This window comes from Leptodactylus fuscus, chromosome 7 (genome assembly GCF_031893055.1).
Source record: "Leptodactylus fuscus isolate aLepFus1 chromosome 7, aLepFus1.hap2, whole genome shotgun sequence".
In the NCBI taxonomy this organism is placed as follows: Eukaryota; Metazoa; Chordata; class Amphibia; order Anura; family Leptodactylidae; genus Leptodactylus; species Leptodactylus fuscus.
Window position 1 is genome coordinate 64,820,361 of NC_134271.1, and position 17,537 is coordinate 64,837,897.

Below are 17,537 nucleotides of genomic sequence, written 5' to 3' on the forward strand. Positions count from 1 at the left end.
AGTATTGCTGTCATGAAAGCTTTCCAGCCCAGCGATCATGCCACAGAATTCAGAGACTTAAACCTAGGCATAGACGATCCTCCGGTGCAGAGAAGTCTGGGTTTGAGATGGGACTTGTTAAACGATTCTCTTGGCTTCCAGGTTAATTGTGCAGACAAGCCGTTCACTAAGCGTGGAGTTCTCTCAGTGGTGAATAGCCTGTATGATCCACTGGGATTTGTAGCACCATTGTCTGTACAGGGCAAATTCCTACTTAGGCAGCTCTCAGAGACGATTGAGGACTGGGATGCTCCACTGCCACATGACAAGCAGCCAAAGTGGGAGTCCTGGAAAGAATCCCTACATGCCTTGGACAGAACTCACATACCACGTTGCTACACTCCAGCATCTCTCACCACAAGCCAGAGAAGGGAAGTCCACATATTCTCGGATGCATCGACTGAGGCTATCGCAGCTGTTGCCTACTTGAAGGTAATCGACAACCGCACTAAAGCTCATGTTGGATTTCTGTTTGGGAAAGCTAAACTAGCCCCTAAACCTGAACATACGATCCCGAGGCTTGAACTTTGTGGCGCTGTACTGGCTGTAGAGATCGCAGATTTTATACAGTATGAGCTGGACATTCATGTGGACGATGTTCAATTCTATACAGACAGCAAGGTTGTCCTGGGTTACATAAACAACCAGACAAAACGCTTCTACGTCTATGTTAGTAACCGCGTTGAAAGGATTAGGAAATCCTCTAAACCTGAGCAGTGGCACTATGTTCCATCTCATCTCAACCCTGCAGATTGTGCCACCAGACCATCATCGGTCAGTGCCTTTGCTAAATCCTCTTGGTTAACAGGTCCAGAATTCTTGCTGAATGAAGGAAAGGAAACATCTGGTCAAGACGTCTTCAAGATCCTGACAACGATCCTGAGATTCGTCCTGAAGTGAGTACCCTCATCACCAGGTCTGTAAGGAGGTCCGGCCTGGACTGTCACCGCTTTGAACGCTTTTCTAGATGGCTGAAGCTTGTACGCACCATCGCAAGGTTAGTTCACATTGCACAGTGTTTTCACACCAAGAACGATAACTCTGAATGTCATGGTTGGCACATCTGTCACAAGCCCCTCTCTGCAGAAGACATTACACTAAGTGAGATGTTAGTGATACGTAATGTACAGCAGAGGGCCTTTCACATGGAACTGAAATGTCTCCGTGACAAACTGGACATTCCTAAAAGCAGCCCTATTGTCAACTTGAAGCCAGTGATTGACAAACATGGTATGCTAAGGGTAGGTGGTCGCCTGAACAAGGCCGAGTTAGAGACATTTGAAAAGAATCCTCTCATTATTCCTGCCCACCACCATGTTACTACATTGTTCATACGGCATTATCATGAGAGAGTCAAGCAAAGAATATTTCAAGTACATTGACTCAGTTGACTCGTCACTGGACTATCCCAGGAACAGCGATATACCGTGCATTTGACGCATTCAATATTTTCAACTGTTCCTGAATACATGTTCACAGTTATTGTTATTTTTCCTTGTTTTTGCATTTTGTCTTTCAGGGTTCCAGAATATACCAGATGGACATTTATGTTAAGTAGTGAAATCCAAGGATTTCAGACGGGGAGTATGCTGTTACAGCAGGGGTATTGCTGAAGTAATGATTCTTGTTCATATTGTATCATTCATGCTTGATTGTTTGACTTTCATACAGTGTGTTTCATATCTTGTGCAATGCTGGTGCATAGAGATTGATAATGTGTGAAGGGCTCTTTAAGTAGTTTTCTCCCATAATTCTCTGTTTCTGTTACTCCTCCCTTCTTGTTGCATCTTCTTCCTGGATATGTGTTATTCAGTCTGTAACCACTGAGCAACCATCTTGTAGAACTGAGAAAGGAATTGTGTTTTGACCGTATGGCATATCATCTCTCAAGGTAAAGACAAATAAACTACCTGAAGCAACTCCATTGCATCTCTCCACATGCAACCTGGGAACGCAGGGAATGAAATGTCAGCGCGTTCTGCTATCTGCCATTAGCTTACATACGGGAATTACAATCTCACATCTTCAGAGATTTCTCTAACATGCATCTGTGGCAGAATAATGTTTCAGCTAAAAAGCATCATATAAGCCAAGCCATATGAGAAGCCACATTTCTGAAAACAAGTACCAATCTTTCTGGATTATTAGATATAGTTATTAGATATGGAATAGCTATGTGTTTAAACATAATATGGGGGTATGGAGATACATAAGGATGCGGGTTTTAGATTTGGAAGGACATATAACAATCTGTAAGGAACCATATACCATCATGGGTGACTGTAGCACACGTCCCTCTATAGAATAATTGGCTGCAGATCAGACACAGGGCTCCCCCTAATATCTCGGTTACAGGTATTTTCCCCATAATAGGCAGACAGCATCCTTTCATGTGGTTCATTGACAATGTCTTTTTTTTTCACGTCACCTTTCCAGGAATGTGAGAAGAAGGCTTAAGAGAATTATTTAATACATCTCCTTTCATCCGTTTTCCAAGCCTACAATTGCGGCAGATAATGAGGGCAAAAGTAACAACATGGGGGGGGGGGGGAGTGAGGAAGGGGGGGCTCTTTGGAGTGTGCCGGAACATTCACTTTGGGAACGAAGCTAATCAGAGCTTTTAAATACAGATAGAGCCGTCTCCTATTCATTCCACAAGTGCAAGAGACAGAGCACAACAGAAGCACCTAAGCCCGTCTCCTGCTACAATATAGGCTTTATGTTTTAGGAGACTCTTAATATCCTCATTCTGAAGCCGAACATTCAACATAATGCAAACAAAGGATGCTCTGGAACACTAAAGTTATAGCTGACAGAATCAGATACGGGTAAAATAAAAGTTAGGAGGATAAAGAACATGATGGAAGCAAGGAACAAAAGGGGATTTGACTGAAGACTCTTTGAAAAAAAAAAAAAAAACATTTAGTAATGGTGGAAAGTAGGATACGGCACAGCTCTAAGAGTGACATTCAAACATACTGGATCCTATAGATCCTTGGCAAATTGCTCATGTAAAGAAACTACAGAAAGTTGAAAAAAATATGTGTTTGAGCTATCCATAGTAGGAGCTCCAAACCACCTAGGCAACTTGGAATTTAGGAGAATTCTTCAGTTCTATGTCATTAGAGCACAGATATGATCAATGCTCTAATCATGCTTTGTTGCATTGTCTGCAGAGAGTCTTAGGTAGTCTAACAATCCACCTCCAGCCTTTTATGAAGGCATAGACTAGTCAGATTGGCTACTAGGTGTACAGTAAGCACAAGTCTAGCTCATGTTTGTCAGCGAATGATAAGCCAATTGTCATTACAGCAAATACAAAATTATATCAAGACTAGAGATGAGCGAACAGTAAAATATTCGATATTCGTTTCGAATAGCCGCTCAATATTCGACTATTCGAACGAATATCGAACCCCATTATAGTCTATGGGGAAAAATGCTTTGTTTCAGGGGATCCCACCATTCGACTCAGGAGAGTCACCAAGTCCACTATCACACCCCAGGAAATGATGCCAACACCCTGGAATGCAACTGGGACAGCAGGAGAAGCATGTCTGGGGGCATCTAACATGCCCAAGTCACTGTATTATGTCGGGATCCCTGTCAGCTTGCGATATGCGCAAGCTGACTTTTTCCCATAGGAATGCATTGACCAGCGTTGATTGGCCGAATGCCATACAGAGTACGGCATTCGGCCAATCAATGCTGGTTCTGCCGGAGGCTCGTCTGTGAGGAGTTGTAGTCTAAGATCGGACCAGAATGGAGACTGCTGTGGACCGCACTTAGACTCCGCCTCCACCGGCAGAACCAGCGTTGATTGGCCGAATGCATTCGGCCAATCAACGTTGGTCAATGCATTCCTATGCCGAGATGTAGCAATGCTGGCACTGCTACACCAGAGATCGGACTGCTACATCAGACACTGCTACATCAGCCAGCACTGCTACATCGGTCTCAGCTGGGCTACTCCGGAGATGCAGCCGAGCAGAGCGCATGCCCAGCACTGCTACATTGGAGATGAAGCAGAGCTGGCCGTTGGCTGAGCTTGGCTACTCTGGAGTAGCCAAGCTGTGCACACGGCCCGATGTAGCAGTGCTGGCCAATGTAGCCGTGTCCGATGTAGCAGTCCGATGCAGCACAGCTGAGTGTGCAGCAGGTTCAGCTGAACCCTGCTCCGCACTGCGCTCTGCTACATCGGACACTGCTATATCGGCCAGCACTGCTACATCGGGCCATGCACTCAGGAGGAGGAGGAGTCTAAGATCGGACCAGAATGGAGACTGCTGTAGACCATTCTTAGACTCCGCCTCCACCTGCAGAACCAGCGTTGATTGGCCGAATGCTATAGCATTCAGCCAATCAACGCTGGTCAATGCATTCCTATGCCGAAATGTAGCAGTGCTGGCACTGCTACACCAGAGATTTAGCAGAGCTGAGTGTGTGCTGAACCCTGCTGCACACTCAGCTCTGCTGCATCAGACACTGCTACATCGAAAAGCACTGCTACATCGGGCCGTGCGCTCAGCTGGGCTACTCCAGAGATGCAGCCGAGCAGAGCGCATGCCCAGCACTGCTACATCGGAATACAAACGCAGATATGAACGAGAGGTAACAGTGAAGCTCCAGAAATCTCGCCATGGAGTCAGCACGCACAAACATTTTGCCAAAGGCAAACTTTGGGATGTGGGTAAATAAAACTAACATAAAAACAATAGCTTTTAGGGGCTTGTCTTCTCTTACCTGCTTTGTGTTAGAGGCTTATAAATAAAGCTTTCTAATACCGGAGGTATACACCAAATCTTTTCTGAGAGGGGATTTATCTATACACAAAGCTGGATGTGAAGATTTACTAGGCCACGCTTGTCAAGGAATAAAAACCGAGGCAAGAGCAAGCCCGCCCATGTGTCACAAAGACCAAGAAACCATTTCACTCAACTTGGATATAAAGTTTGATTTCTTTCACTGCCACGACTTAACAAAAATGAAAAAAGCAAAACAGCTCCGCAATGCAGGTCTACAGTGATAGATGTGTAATTGTAAAATACAGAAAAAATACAACGCAGGCCGGCTAAATGAGATTCGCACTTTCTTTTCATAAACTCCCCACAAATATCTCCCAGGCAGAAAAAAAAAGCCAAGAAAGGTTATACATCATCTTCTAGTGGGTACGATCAGATAATATGACATTTACATCAATAGCTCTTCGGCTCTGGAGAAGGCTACATGTCCAACATGGTTACTCGATACAGTGGCACATGGGATGTGACGTCCAGAGTCACAATGAAAAGCAGAAGGGCAGATAATGATATTTTAACCCAAAATATACCAGGATCTAGCCCCAGTCCATGTGCTTTGTGTAAAGTTATATTATCCTCTTCATTATTATTATTATTATTATTATTACTACAATAATTATGATTTTTAATCATTATTATTATTATTAGTAGTATTATTATTAGTATTATTGATATTATAGTAAAATTATGATCTAGTAAAATATAGCAAAATTATGATCTAAAAGTTATAAAAGCATACTTTTTTTTCCCCTGGAAGACTGGATGGTCTATTCCATCTTAGGCCTCATGCATATGACCGAATGTGCAGGCCAAGCGTTGGGATGGGGGGGGGAAGGGTTAGATTTTAGGGTCCTTTCACACAGAGGAAAATGGTGAGAAATTTGGTGTGTAATGCACCCTTAGGCCGGGTTCACAAAGGGTAGTCGCGACTCGCCTTTTTTACCTATTGCTTTCAATGTGATACGCACGTAAAGCAATAGGTAAAAAGCATTCCATGGAGTTCAATGGGTAGCACGCGTAAGACCGAATCCATTGGGCCGAATCCATTGAAGTCAATGGGATTCTGTTTTACTGCGCTCACTCTGACACGTGTTTACATGGCAGAATGAGCAGCGCATTACTCCGTGTGAACACAGCCTTTTAGCGCCATGCACTTGGATCACACTCCGAGTGCCTCCCATCTATCATTGATTTCCATAGGGGCTTCTGTTCCAATGCCATGGAGCAGAGTAGGACCTGATCTATAATCATTGCAATGGAATGGAGCATCAGAGCACCCCTAGGATGTCACACTCAGTGGTGTGCATGGGGCCTTAGTGTTAGCCTTAAGGCTGGAATACACATGGAGCGTTTGTAACTGTTTTGCTGCAGTTTCATGGAAAATGCAGGAATGGCTTCAAAAGGAATGGGAACGATAAAAGAAGGAGATCCCATTCATTCTGAATACTCTCATGGCTTTGGCTCAAAAGAAGAAAAAACACAGAAAAACGTGTACCAGAAAAGCAACATAAACCATGCGTATCTCCACCCTAAAAGAGCCCATACAACTTCAGTAGCTGTTTAATGGATAGCTATTCCTCACGACTAACCTATACACACGCAAGCTCAGTCTATGACTTGTGGCTGGGAGCTGCTGCAAGAACCACAACAGCAGCGCCGCACCTCCCATGAGGCGACCTGAAGCGAGCGCTTCAGGCGGCACTATGTCAGGGCCAATGGGGGGCGGCATTTTTTCTTACCCAAGCCAGTCCAGGACTGGCTTAGCACCGACCGGTGGATTGGGGTGGCCACTGAAGCAGCGCTGCTCCAGCAGCCTCACCTCACGCTCAGGCAGAGAGCAGGTCATCTCCGTGCCTGCTCTCTGCCTGCGAACGGCACTAAGCCCGCCCCTTCGCTTAGCCACGCCCCTCCGCTCAGCCACACCCCCTCCTCTCCGCCCCCTCCTCCCGGGGGGGGGGGGCGGCTTTCTGTCGTTCGCCTCAGGCGGCGAAAGGGGAAGGTTCACCCCTGCACAACAGCCGTCACTCGGCAGATGCTGAGAATACAGGGAGATTTCATCTACAAAGTCTACAGAACTGTATATGCTGCACTGCACTGCTCATTCAAGATCAGTACTAAATCCATAATGCAATGTGCATACGAAGTTAGCTAATTATTTGTGGCTTTGGGATAGTCATGGTACATTATAGCTCCCTTATATATGAAAATAAGAACAGATCTTGTGATTCATATCTCACATGCAGATCACTAAATACACACAGATGGCATTTTTAAATTCCGCAGGTGTCAGTAGGTAGATGCCGTGCTGGGGAATTTGGCATTTGAAGGCAATTTCTGAAAATAGCGCAGTAACATTGTAGCCATGCAGAGATCAAAAGACAATAAAAGCTGAAAGTAGTTGATAGCATTTAGTTGCTGTGTTATTACATGGAAGGAACAAGCTTTTAGAAGCCACAGATACCTACACAGGGCACAATATAAATCAACACCATAAAAGAGAGCAGAAACCACATGCGTTAAAAGCTTGCAAACTCCTATTAGATGCATATTAATGGGGGTTCCCTTTCAAGTTATTACTTTACAGGAACAAATGGGTAAAAACTAATACACAGTTTTGATGAATAGTAATAGTAATTACCAGTAATAGTAATAATAGTTTCAATAACTGAGGCCCGAGTAGGTTTTTCATTAGTAGAAGGGTCTAAGGCAGACCTGGGCAAAACACGGCCCCCGGGCCATATCCGGCCCTCTGACTGATTCAGACCGGTCCACATAGCTTGACTAGGGAGGCGTGTCTTAGTGCGGGCAGGACTGTGCAAGAAGATGGAGACATGTGGTGTGTGTCATAAGGTACTGAGAGGGGAATGTGAGATGCAGGGTGGAGTGTGTGTGTCTATATGTGTCTGTCTGTCTGTGCGTCTTAGTAACCTAGGGTCAGAGATGGAAGGGGAATGTTATACTAGGGCAGAGATGGCAGATGGAGGGGGGGGGACGACGTGAAACTTGGGGAGAGATGGAGGAGGGACGTGAAATGGGGCAGATGAAGGGGGATATGTAACTGAGGGAGAAATGGAGGGGGGACATGAAACTGGGGGTAGATGAAGGGGGCACTTAAACTGGGGGGACATTAAACTGGGGACAACTGGAGGGGACATTAAACCATGGAGGTAGCTGTAGGGGGACCTGTCTGCCTCTAGATGCCCCCAGTTTAATGTCACCCTCCAGCTACTCCTACGGTTTAATGTCTGCTTCCAGCTGCCCGATTTTAATGTCCCCCTCTAGTTGCCCTCAGTTTCATGTCCCGCTCCAGCTGTCATTAATTTATTACCTCCCTCCAACTACCCCCACTGTTTAACGTCCCCCTCCAGCTGCTCCAGTTTCATGTCCCCTCTAGTTTCCCCCAGTTTAAACTGGGGCACCAGAAGAAGGACTTAATACTGTGGGACAGTTGGAAGGGAACATTATAATGTGGAGACATATAATGTACGGGTGACTGTAGGAGGATTATACTTTGTGGGGGCACATGGAAAGATGACTGGGAATGGGCGGAGTCAATGTAGAAGTGGGTGGAGCTAAATTTGCCGCGGCGCGGCCCTCTAGCATAGTTTCAATTTCTTATGCGGCCCCATGGGAAAATTAATTGCCCACCGCTGGTCTAAGGCCTCGTATCATGTGTCATGCTCCTCTCCTTCCAGTGTTGCAATAAATATACTACATAGTATCAGGTTTTCTTGAAACATTTCAATAAGTCTTAGGGCTAGTTAACACGCAATTACATGTGTGCATATTCCGTGCGGCTGGTGCGACGGGATGCCAGTGCAGTGCACAGCATCCCGTTGCAGTTTTCCACTCTGGATTAGGCCCAAATGAATGGGCCTAGTCCGCAGGGTGCTGTTGCAAGGCGGACACCGCGGCTGATTCTGATTTTTTTTCCGCAGTGATTTTCAGTCTTCCTCTGTGGACTTTCTGCCCTTATTATAACTATAGATTTTTTTTTCTGCAATGTGTGCCTCTGTTGTGCAAACAATATTTAATAGTACCAGAAAAGTACCTTCCTACTATTTCAGCTGTAGGATTATGAGGATTTTCGCTATTTACTGAGGGGAACTAAAAGCTGATAAAAACGCCGCAAAAACTCAATGAAAATTAATGTGGAAAAAACACAATAGATGCAATTTGCTATATGGGGTCTTAGCCTGATGTGGGTTTCATGTAGTTTCTCTCGTGTGACATGTTGTACTTTCAATACTTGCAGCCCAAGACAGTTGCCCCTTGTTCACATTTGTGTTGGTACTCCGTCTGTGGGAGTCTGCATGGGGACCCCCGAACAGAATACTAAATGCAACTGCAAGCACTATGCAGTAAAATTCCTGATCCCTGCATGCCGCCAGATCTCCGCAGGGATCATGCGGACAGGAAAGTAGTTCAAAATCTACTTTCCTGATTCGTGCAGGCAGTGTGCGGCAAGCACACGGACCCCATTATTGTCTATGGAGTCCGTGTGCTTTCATTGCACAGCGCTTGCAATTGCGTTTGGTATTCCGTTCGGGGGGAGGGGGTCCCGATGCAGACTTTCCTGGACGGAATACTAACGTAGATGTGAACGAGGGGTTAGAACTACAGGGTTTTTCTGCAGTGTGCATGGGATTTGTAATCTACCCTTGTAATACACATTGTAGGGGGTCTGCTTGTCATCTGTGAACTTTTAGTGTGTGGCCTGTGTGTGAATATGGGACACAGCAAAGTTGCCTATTGTTTTCTATATCATATACATGCAGTAGATAGATTCCATAGTGAAATATCTGCTGGTTTACTGAACACAAGTATCAAAATATATTTGACAAAAAAAGGTTAAAAAAAATGTTAATAAGAACCAAAATGTCTGCCTACTCAGTTTTGACACATATAGAAATCAGACTCCCTTTGACTTAAATGCCTTTTTTTACACGTGTAAAAAACGCGTAAAAAACGCACGGTTTTTGCGCGTGTAAAAAATGGCATTGAAGTCAATGGGAGTCTGATTTTTACATGTGTATTCTTTACACGTGTATTTTGACAAAATCAGCTCGCGTTTACTCCGTGTGAAGGCAGCCTAAAGGTGAATGTTAACCCTTTAGGAGCTATAACAAAGACATTGATTATAACCTAGCTTTCCCTGGAACAGATATAACTAATAACCATCAACATTTTTATCATTTAGGCTGAAGCCATTAGCAAACCTTACAGATCAATCCCAATAATGAAGCATTCACCACCAACCTCCCCCGCCAATATTGTGATGAGCCCTATCTCATTGCAGCTTTTTGGTATCAAAGCCAATTTCACATAACATGGGGCTTTGAGCCTATTATAATTTTAAAGTGGAGAAGGACAGATAACATATCGAGCTAGGATTAGAAACAGGCGCAGGGCTATTATTTGATAGCATCATCCTTACAAAAGAAAAAAACAAAGCAACATATAATGAATAAGCTATGTGTGATCTGGGTGACACTAGCGAGAGGACAGTAAGAAGCTGCTTCCTTAGGAAAACTACTGTTATCAGACCTATAGGAAAAAAAACAGGTAGAAAGTGATGATTATCTGATCTGTAATTCTAGATGTATAAATGAAAACGTGGCCAGGTCCGCAGTACACCCAAGGAGGCTAGTGGACAGTGAGCTGCCTCATTACAGTGCGCAGAGCTGAAGTTACATCCAATCTGCATTAGGTTCACCTTACAGGAAATGGAACCAGGGTGAGATCTTAAATCCATAATAATGAGTAATGATCTTTCCGTGCACGAAAACCCATCTCTTTCCAACTCAATTAGCATTACTGGAAAGTGCAGAAAAATGCTTCCTGTTTACCAAGTTCACGTCAAAGTTAACCTATTATTTACTTCTGGCAGGATATGCCACAAACCAAACGGCAAATGTATCCATTAGGGAGACTTAAAGTCTGATTCATTTCTAGAAATTGCTGTCAATTTCTGTCAATTGGCCGTGTCTGGTAGTGCAACTTTTACGTGAATGCAGCTGTATGTACTTGTCCATAGCCATGTACAGTCAGAGGGGGCATCCCTTACCGCCTAGTGATGATGCTAAATGGTGAGGATTGCCCCCACTAACTGTACTCATCTACAGACTAGTACTGGGGGGCATTCTTGACAGCTCAGCATCATCAATAGACGGCAAGAGAGGCCCCCTCTGACAGTACAGGGCTATGGATGAGTACAGTTAGGAGAGGCGTTCCTCACAGCCCAGCTAGACTGTCAGGAACGCCCTTCTGAAAGTGGGAAGACATTGGTAATGGTAAGCTCTCAAACCCCAGGGCACATAATGGGAAAGCCGACAGTGCGCTGAATTCAACACACTGTCAGCTTTCTAGCGTATATAAAACTGCATGTGCTCGAGGACACGAAAGGTCCTCTTTAAAGCTGAAACAGAACAGTTAGTTGACCCAACAGACTATGGCACCCCCACACTGTGCCAAGCATAGAGCTAGCAGAAAGATTCCCTCTCAGCAGTGCCCACCACACCTCCAAAGGCCTCCCAGATATTGCTGACTGTAAAGGTCTGACCTGTCCAAGGACTGATCACACACATTGTGTACAGCTATTGATAATAAACCCAACTGGGAGCCTTTGGTTTCCTCGTTGTAGCCCATTGCTGACTCCATTTAGGTCAAGTTCCCCAATTTTCCACTTAAGCAAGGGTTGCTTCAATTCTTATGTAGGAGAAGATTGCCATTATCTAATTCCCCATCTCATCTTTACTGACCCAGCCTTAATCCAAAGAAATGACCCTTGAACTCTTGTCTTGCTGTTCCACCCTATAATGTCCTACGAACAATACTGGCCATCTGGAATTTCCTCCCACATGTGTCTTAGCAGCTGTCTTGTTCCTCTGGAGTACTAACTGCTGGACCACTACTGAAGTGACTATTTTTGATGACATGACATACAATTGTATTTCAGGTCAAGCTCCAAAGATGAATTTCGAATATTCAGAGGAGAACTTTGCCGTGCATTATGTGCACACATAGAATGACTGCTGTTGACTATGTAATAGAAAACACTGCTGCCTGCCCCATACTAGTCAGTTACCCTCTCACCAACACCCCCGTAAATAGTGGTTATTACGGTGCCACAATTTTAAGTCTTACATTTCAAAATAAAATGCATTTTCCCCTCTCTGCACAAAAGTTATTTTGCTTCCTGCATCAATACAATCTTCCCCGGGAATCCATCAGTAAGAAGGAAAGTGGAGGGGGGTGAAGTTATGTCTCCAGGAAAGCACGGTGCATATGTTTTAGCAAAAATTGCTTTCCTATGGATAAATGCAATCAAAGTTTATATGCTCAGGGAAGCCAACGGGAGAGGATTGTTTCACCAGAAAGATCAGAAGAAAATTGTAACTAAATGTTGTGGAAAATGACTTGGATATTGCTTGCTCGGGACGGCATCACAATTAGGCTGGAATGGGATGCACTGGGAGGAGGAGGGGGACGAATACAAACAAATCAACACAAACAGCCACTGTCAAGAGCACTTTACAGACGGAGAGTAATGTAAGCGTTACTTAAGGTTTCTCGACAAGCCTGCACAATTCGCTTGGGCTCAACCTACCGGCTGGAGATGTTTCTCTTTTCTCTACTTGAGCAATAACCAAATTAGCAGCTCCAGGAGTGACACAATTCTGCTTGATAATAAAAGGAGTGGTGGCGATGGGGAGGAGGGTGTCGGGTACTTGTCGAGCATCCGCAGAGGAGCAATTCTACCTTTCTCACAGACATGGCAGAAGTCTTTGAGATTTTTCATACAGGCTGCATCTGCTGGGCATTCTTTGTAGAATACATTAAAGGGATATTACTAGTCATGAAGGAGTGTTGCTAACCCAAAAAGCAATACCTGCGAATGTCTAACAGCTCCAAAGCCTATAGCTAAACATGTATAAAACGTAAAGAGTATATAAACTTCTGCAACTACTGCTATTGCTTCAGTTTAGACACCATGTGCCAAAAATAGCTCAGAAGTGGGGGTCTCATATAGGAATTCTCATTTTACTGGAGAATGAGGGTCCCTGTCATTCTTCCAAAAGCCATCTCATTCCAAGAAAAACATAAAGTACAGGGATTGGACTGCAGAGGACTGTTGTACATTTATTTGAGACACCTGGAAGAAAGACCGTCTGGAAAAGAAAAGGTGACCACTACTATGAGTCCTGCGTCATGTATGCCAAGAGTAAAACATCATGTGACCATTCATGTGTAGGGTTCATTTTCATCCTAGGGAGCAGGCTCAATCATAATTTTGCCTAAGCACACTGTGATGAGTAAAGGATGGTATCTAAACATCAAAGAGCGACGATCCAGGAACAATTTGGTGATGACCAATGCTTTTGGACAGGAAACTTCCCAGAACTCAATCACAATTGAGAACCTGTGGCCGATCCTCAAAAAGCGGGTTAAATAAAAACCTAAATTGTGATAAACTCAAGGAAATGCTTATAAGTGTTTTTTAGTATACCATAGAAACATTTGACTAAAAGATCTAAAAATACTGAAGCAGCCATAACTTTATTTGGTGAGTTTTTACCATTTGCATTCAGGTTTAAAATTTTATGGTAATTTATTCCATATTACATTGAGGTTGTTTCGATTTCGCAGTTTAGAGTGCAATATACCCTATATGACTATAAAGTTACATAATAAAAGCCGCCACTAGAGGGAGCATAGGAACACAATAAGAGTTATATAAATCAAACTGGAGTTCCACTTACAAAGCAACTGCCTTCGATAATGTAAACTATGAACCCATAAACCAAACCGTTTAGCATTTTACAAGATCCAGCAAAAGAAATTTGTCTCCATTAAATATGCTTTAACGTACAAGAAATATTCATCGTGCCTCGAGATCCTGAAAATCCATGGGAATTCATGTATAAATTGCTAGCGACAAATTGTTCAGCTGGTGGGTTATTAGGAGAACCTTAGGAGTAAAAATTTGTTTAGGCAGGCCACTTGCATCAGAATAGTTATTTGTATTCCATATCAAATGGCATCAGTTTGGGTTTTATTTCATTTAGCAATAATTTGCATATATATTACATTATAAAAACTGTATGCGAAGCTTTGAACAACATTCGAGCACAGACCTCGACAATGAGATGACATCTGCCGGTGGCCACCGATGAATGCATAAGTATGAATGCCTAGGGTATGGAAAACCATTGTGTGTTCTCCTGAAAGCAGGATTCTTTATCCAACTGTGCAGGTTAAAAGGACACATTAAATAGCTTTTATTCCAGTGTCCATGCTCTAGTACAACTGACAGTACTGGAACAAAGAGAAGCACCTCCAATGGGTCTCCAAATCAAAAAAAACTCATCTCCAGCGGGGCTGCAGTTAATTGTGTTCCTGGATACAACAATACTTACTATTATATTATAATTACTTGTAGTCAATAGATTTATGGTTATATTATTGTATTTTCTCATAGCAGCCCCCTGTCCTGTATTCCTGGGTAGGACAAACCAATCGAAGAGAAACATGTGGCATGGTTCTCGTATTACATAGACCAATGTTAAGTCAATGTGGCAGAATTGATCACTACAGATACACAGGTTACAGACAGCAAATCACATTGTACTGTAGATTATGTGCATCTCTTGGTGTGTGTGTGTGTGGGGGGGGGGGGGGTTGGCGCACAGTGTACCAAATGCAGTAATAATAGCACTCAGTCCTGAGACCACAGGGGGCATTTACTAATAAGTGAAACACTGACTAATTCCAGGCTATGGATGTTAACAAACTATGTACCTGTGTCACCCTCTCTTATAACTACATCCAGGTACATAGTGTGTCACCCCCTCAGTAAAGAGAAATAGCCCGGAATTAATCAATGTGTCACTTATTAATGATGGCCCCTGTGGCCCCAGAGCTGAGGGTGGTTATAACTGCATTTGGTAGACTGTGAGGCATCACCTTTATTCTGCAGACACTCATTTGTCAGCTGATAGGAAGAACAGGTCAGGCAGGGCAGTTATTATGAATCAGCATTCTTAGGAATTTTACCTTATTGTTGGCCTATATAGAGGTTTTGCCGGCTTAAAGGGGTTCCCCAGGTAAAAAAAATATTTTTGAAGTAGGCCAGGAGAGGTGAAAAAAAACCCCAAAACATACCATTCCCTGCTGCTCTGGTTCCTCCCAGAGTGGTGCAGTCCTGCCTGCCCATTGTTGTCTTCCGGTGGAAGTTCCTGCCATATGTGACTGTTGAGCAGCCTCAGCTAAGTACACGTGACATCAATACCTGTGACATTCTAAGTCCCTTCCTGAGGCCACTGATTGGCCTCAGCAGTCACAAGACTTCTGAGACCAATCAGTGGCTTCAGTTGCAGAGATCTGGGACATCGTAGCCAGAGAGGTGTTTCACATTGGAGCTGCAGGACCGGACCACATTAGGAGGACACTGGAGCACCATGGACATGTGAGTACAATTTAAAAAAAATAAATAAATTTCACCTCCTCCCGTCTATTTAAACAAAAATTTTTTTGTCCCAACAACCTCTTTAATAATTGATGACCTACCACCGCTACTCAACTGTCTGAAGAGGTTCCAGTGATTACTTACCAAGCACAGTGCTGTACATTTGCATAGTCACTTAAACAGGGCTGAGCGGCAAACAGGCCGTGTAACCAATGAACACAATGTTACATGACCTGAGGGAAGCGGACCATGGGAAGCAGAGCGCTCAGAGCCAATTCTCAGGAGTCTCTTGAGTAGTACTCATACTGTTCTTCATTTGATGACCTATCCTAAGGATAGTTCATCAATCATTAAGTCCCAGCAAATCTCCTATAGCTGCTGAAATCTTCTTCATCCTGTTCTGCAAGGCTTTGTTTACACAGTACTTTTCTTAATTAACCACGACATGCTTTTACTTAATTGCAGTAATAAGTAGCACCTTTTTACTATGCCAACGGTTATTAAACTGAAAAACAAAGAGCTGTCTGGTGGTGGGGAAAAATTGTGATAAAAGGCTCAGAATAGGTTAAAAATTAAAAGAAGAATCATTCACTTCACCGAATCTCTGCCAAGTGTGTTCTGACTCTGCTTGGGTCCCTCAGCATCTACTTTGGGGTCTCTCAACACAGATGTTACAAGACAACAGGAAGGAGAGATGGTAGGGGACCCAAGCCCGGTCAGAACAGGAGCAGGGGAGGAATCAGTGTGGTGACTGTTACTTCTTCTATATTTTTTTCCCCAGGTAACAACCCTTTTAGACAATACTTGTATCTTTTACACAGTTTCTTGTCATAAAGTTGACTATTAATGGCTCATTTGGATTCCAAACATCAATATAAAAATCCAGGTCATTTGTTTTGATAAAACAGACAAAGAAAATAACTAGAGATTAATATCTGACCTGATGCCAGTCCTTGCTGGTTGACCATTTCTACAGGATCTTGCAAGTGGATGAAAACAACGAGACCGGCGACTCCAAATAGTAAGATAAAGGAAAACATGCAGGTCAGCCTCATAATTATTCCTCTCAAATCAATCCCACATCGATCCAGGAAAAAACACCATGCCAGCGACCGCCCGGGGCTTACCAGCTTTCATCTTCTCATGTTTACACCTTTGGGCTCCCTAGGGCCACACCTGAAATAGAAGAAAAATATGAGCCCTAAAAAATCTCTGCAACAAGTTATCTGGTAAACACATGTCAATAACGGTCTTACATCAGATTTATCCACTGACTGCATACCAATTCAGAGGGGTATCCATACACCTTACTCACCACACACACATGATCATAAAGAGGGGTACTCCGCTCCCACGCTCCCTTCCAGCTCACTTCTCACACTAGGCCACATATAGGTGAAGGTTACAATCATTAAATGTATGAAGAACATTGTTATCCTTAAAAGCTGAATGCTAGATATAGATGCTTATGCTTGAAACTGGTATAATGTTATATGATAAGATGGCGCCTGCATCCAGGATGGGTGCAAGAAAAACAAATGCTTGGCTTGCTGCCACAAGACAGCTCCCCAAGGTTACCACACAGGACCGGGAGTAGCTGGCTATATATGGAAATGCTTAAACTTTTTCTGTTTGATTGAGATATACCATACCAATCAGGAATGAATATGAAAACTTAAATTGTTGTTATCTCTCTTCCTTTCTCTGCTACTATCTAACCCATTTAAACACGTTGTTTTAATAAAAGTGCATCAGTATTTCCTCCTTAGTTGAAAGAGAAACTGATACCAACATTGTGTGTCTGGTGTCATTTCCTTACTGCTGGCACTTAGCCTAATTAAATAGGACGACGACAGTTACCCAAGATTATTGGTCAATTAGTCATAAACACGGCTTTGACCTTATCAAAGCAACCTCTACAATCACACATACACGCACCGTGCTACCACCATTCGTCACTTAATAGTAGATGAGACACCGATATACCCAAACCACACAGCCATAACTAATACAACAACACGTAATAAAATTAAAAAAAAATACAAATGGGAAATAAATGGGCCACATACTATATGCCAGTCCTAATATATTTAAATGGTCTTATAACTTATAGTAGTGATAACTTATATGAAAGTTATAACTAGTATAACACTGTTCCCTTTATGGAAGGCTATAACTGCTATAATACTGCCCCACAGAAAACAATATAACTACTGCAAGGGCATGTTTAG

The 17,537-nt window shown here is 43.4% G+C and overlaps 1 protein-coding gene across 1 annotated transcript in view; it reads right to left on the minus strand.

The window, feature by feature from the left end:
• The window catches only part of CHST8 (carbohydrate sulfotransferase 8), a 418,110-nt gene that overhangs the window by 250,268 nt on the left and 150,305 nt on the right, over window positions 1-17,537 (minus strand). Inside the window, exon 2 of the mRNA XM_075282045.1 lies at window positions 16,247-16,482. Coding sequence (XP_075138146.1) covers window positions 16,247-16,361 — 115 coding nt within the window. The 5' untranslated portion in view covers window positions 16,362-16,482. The remainder of the gene's footprint in view (window positions 1-16,246; window positions 16,483-17,537) is intronic.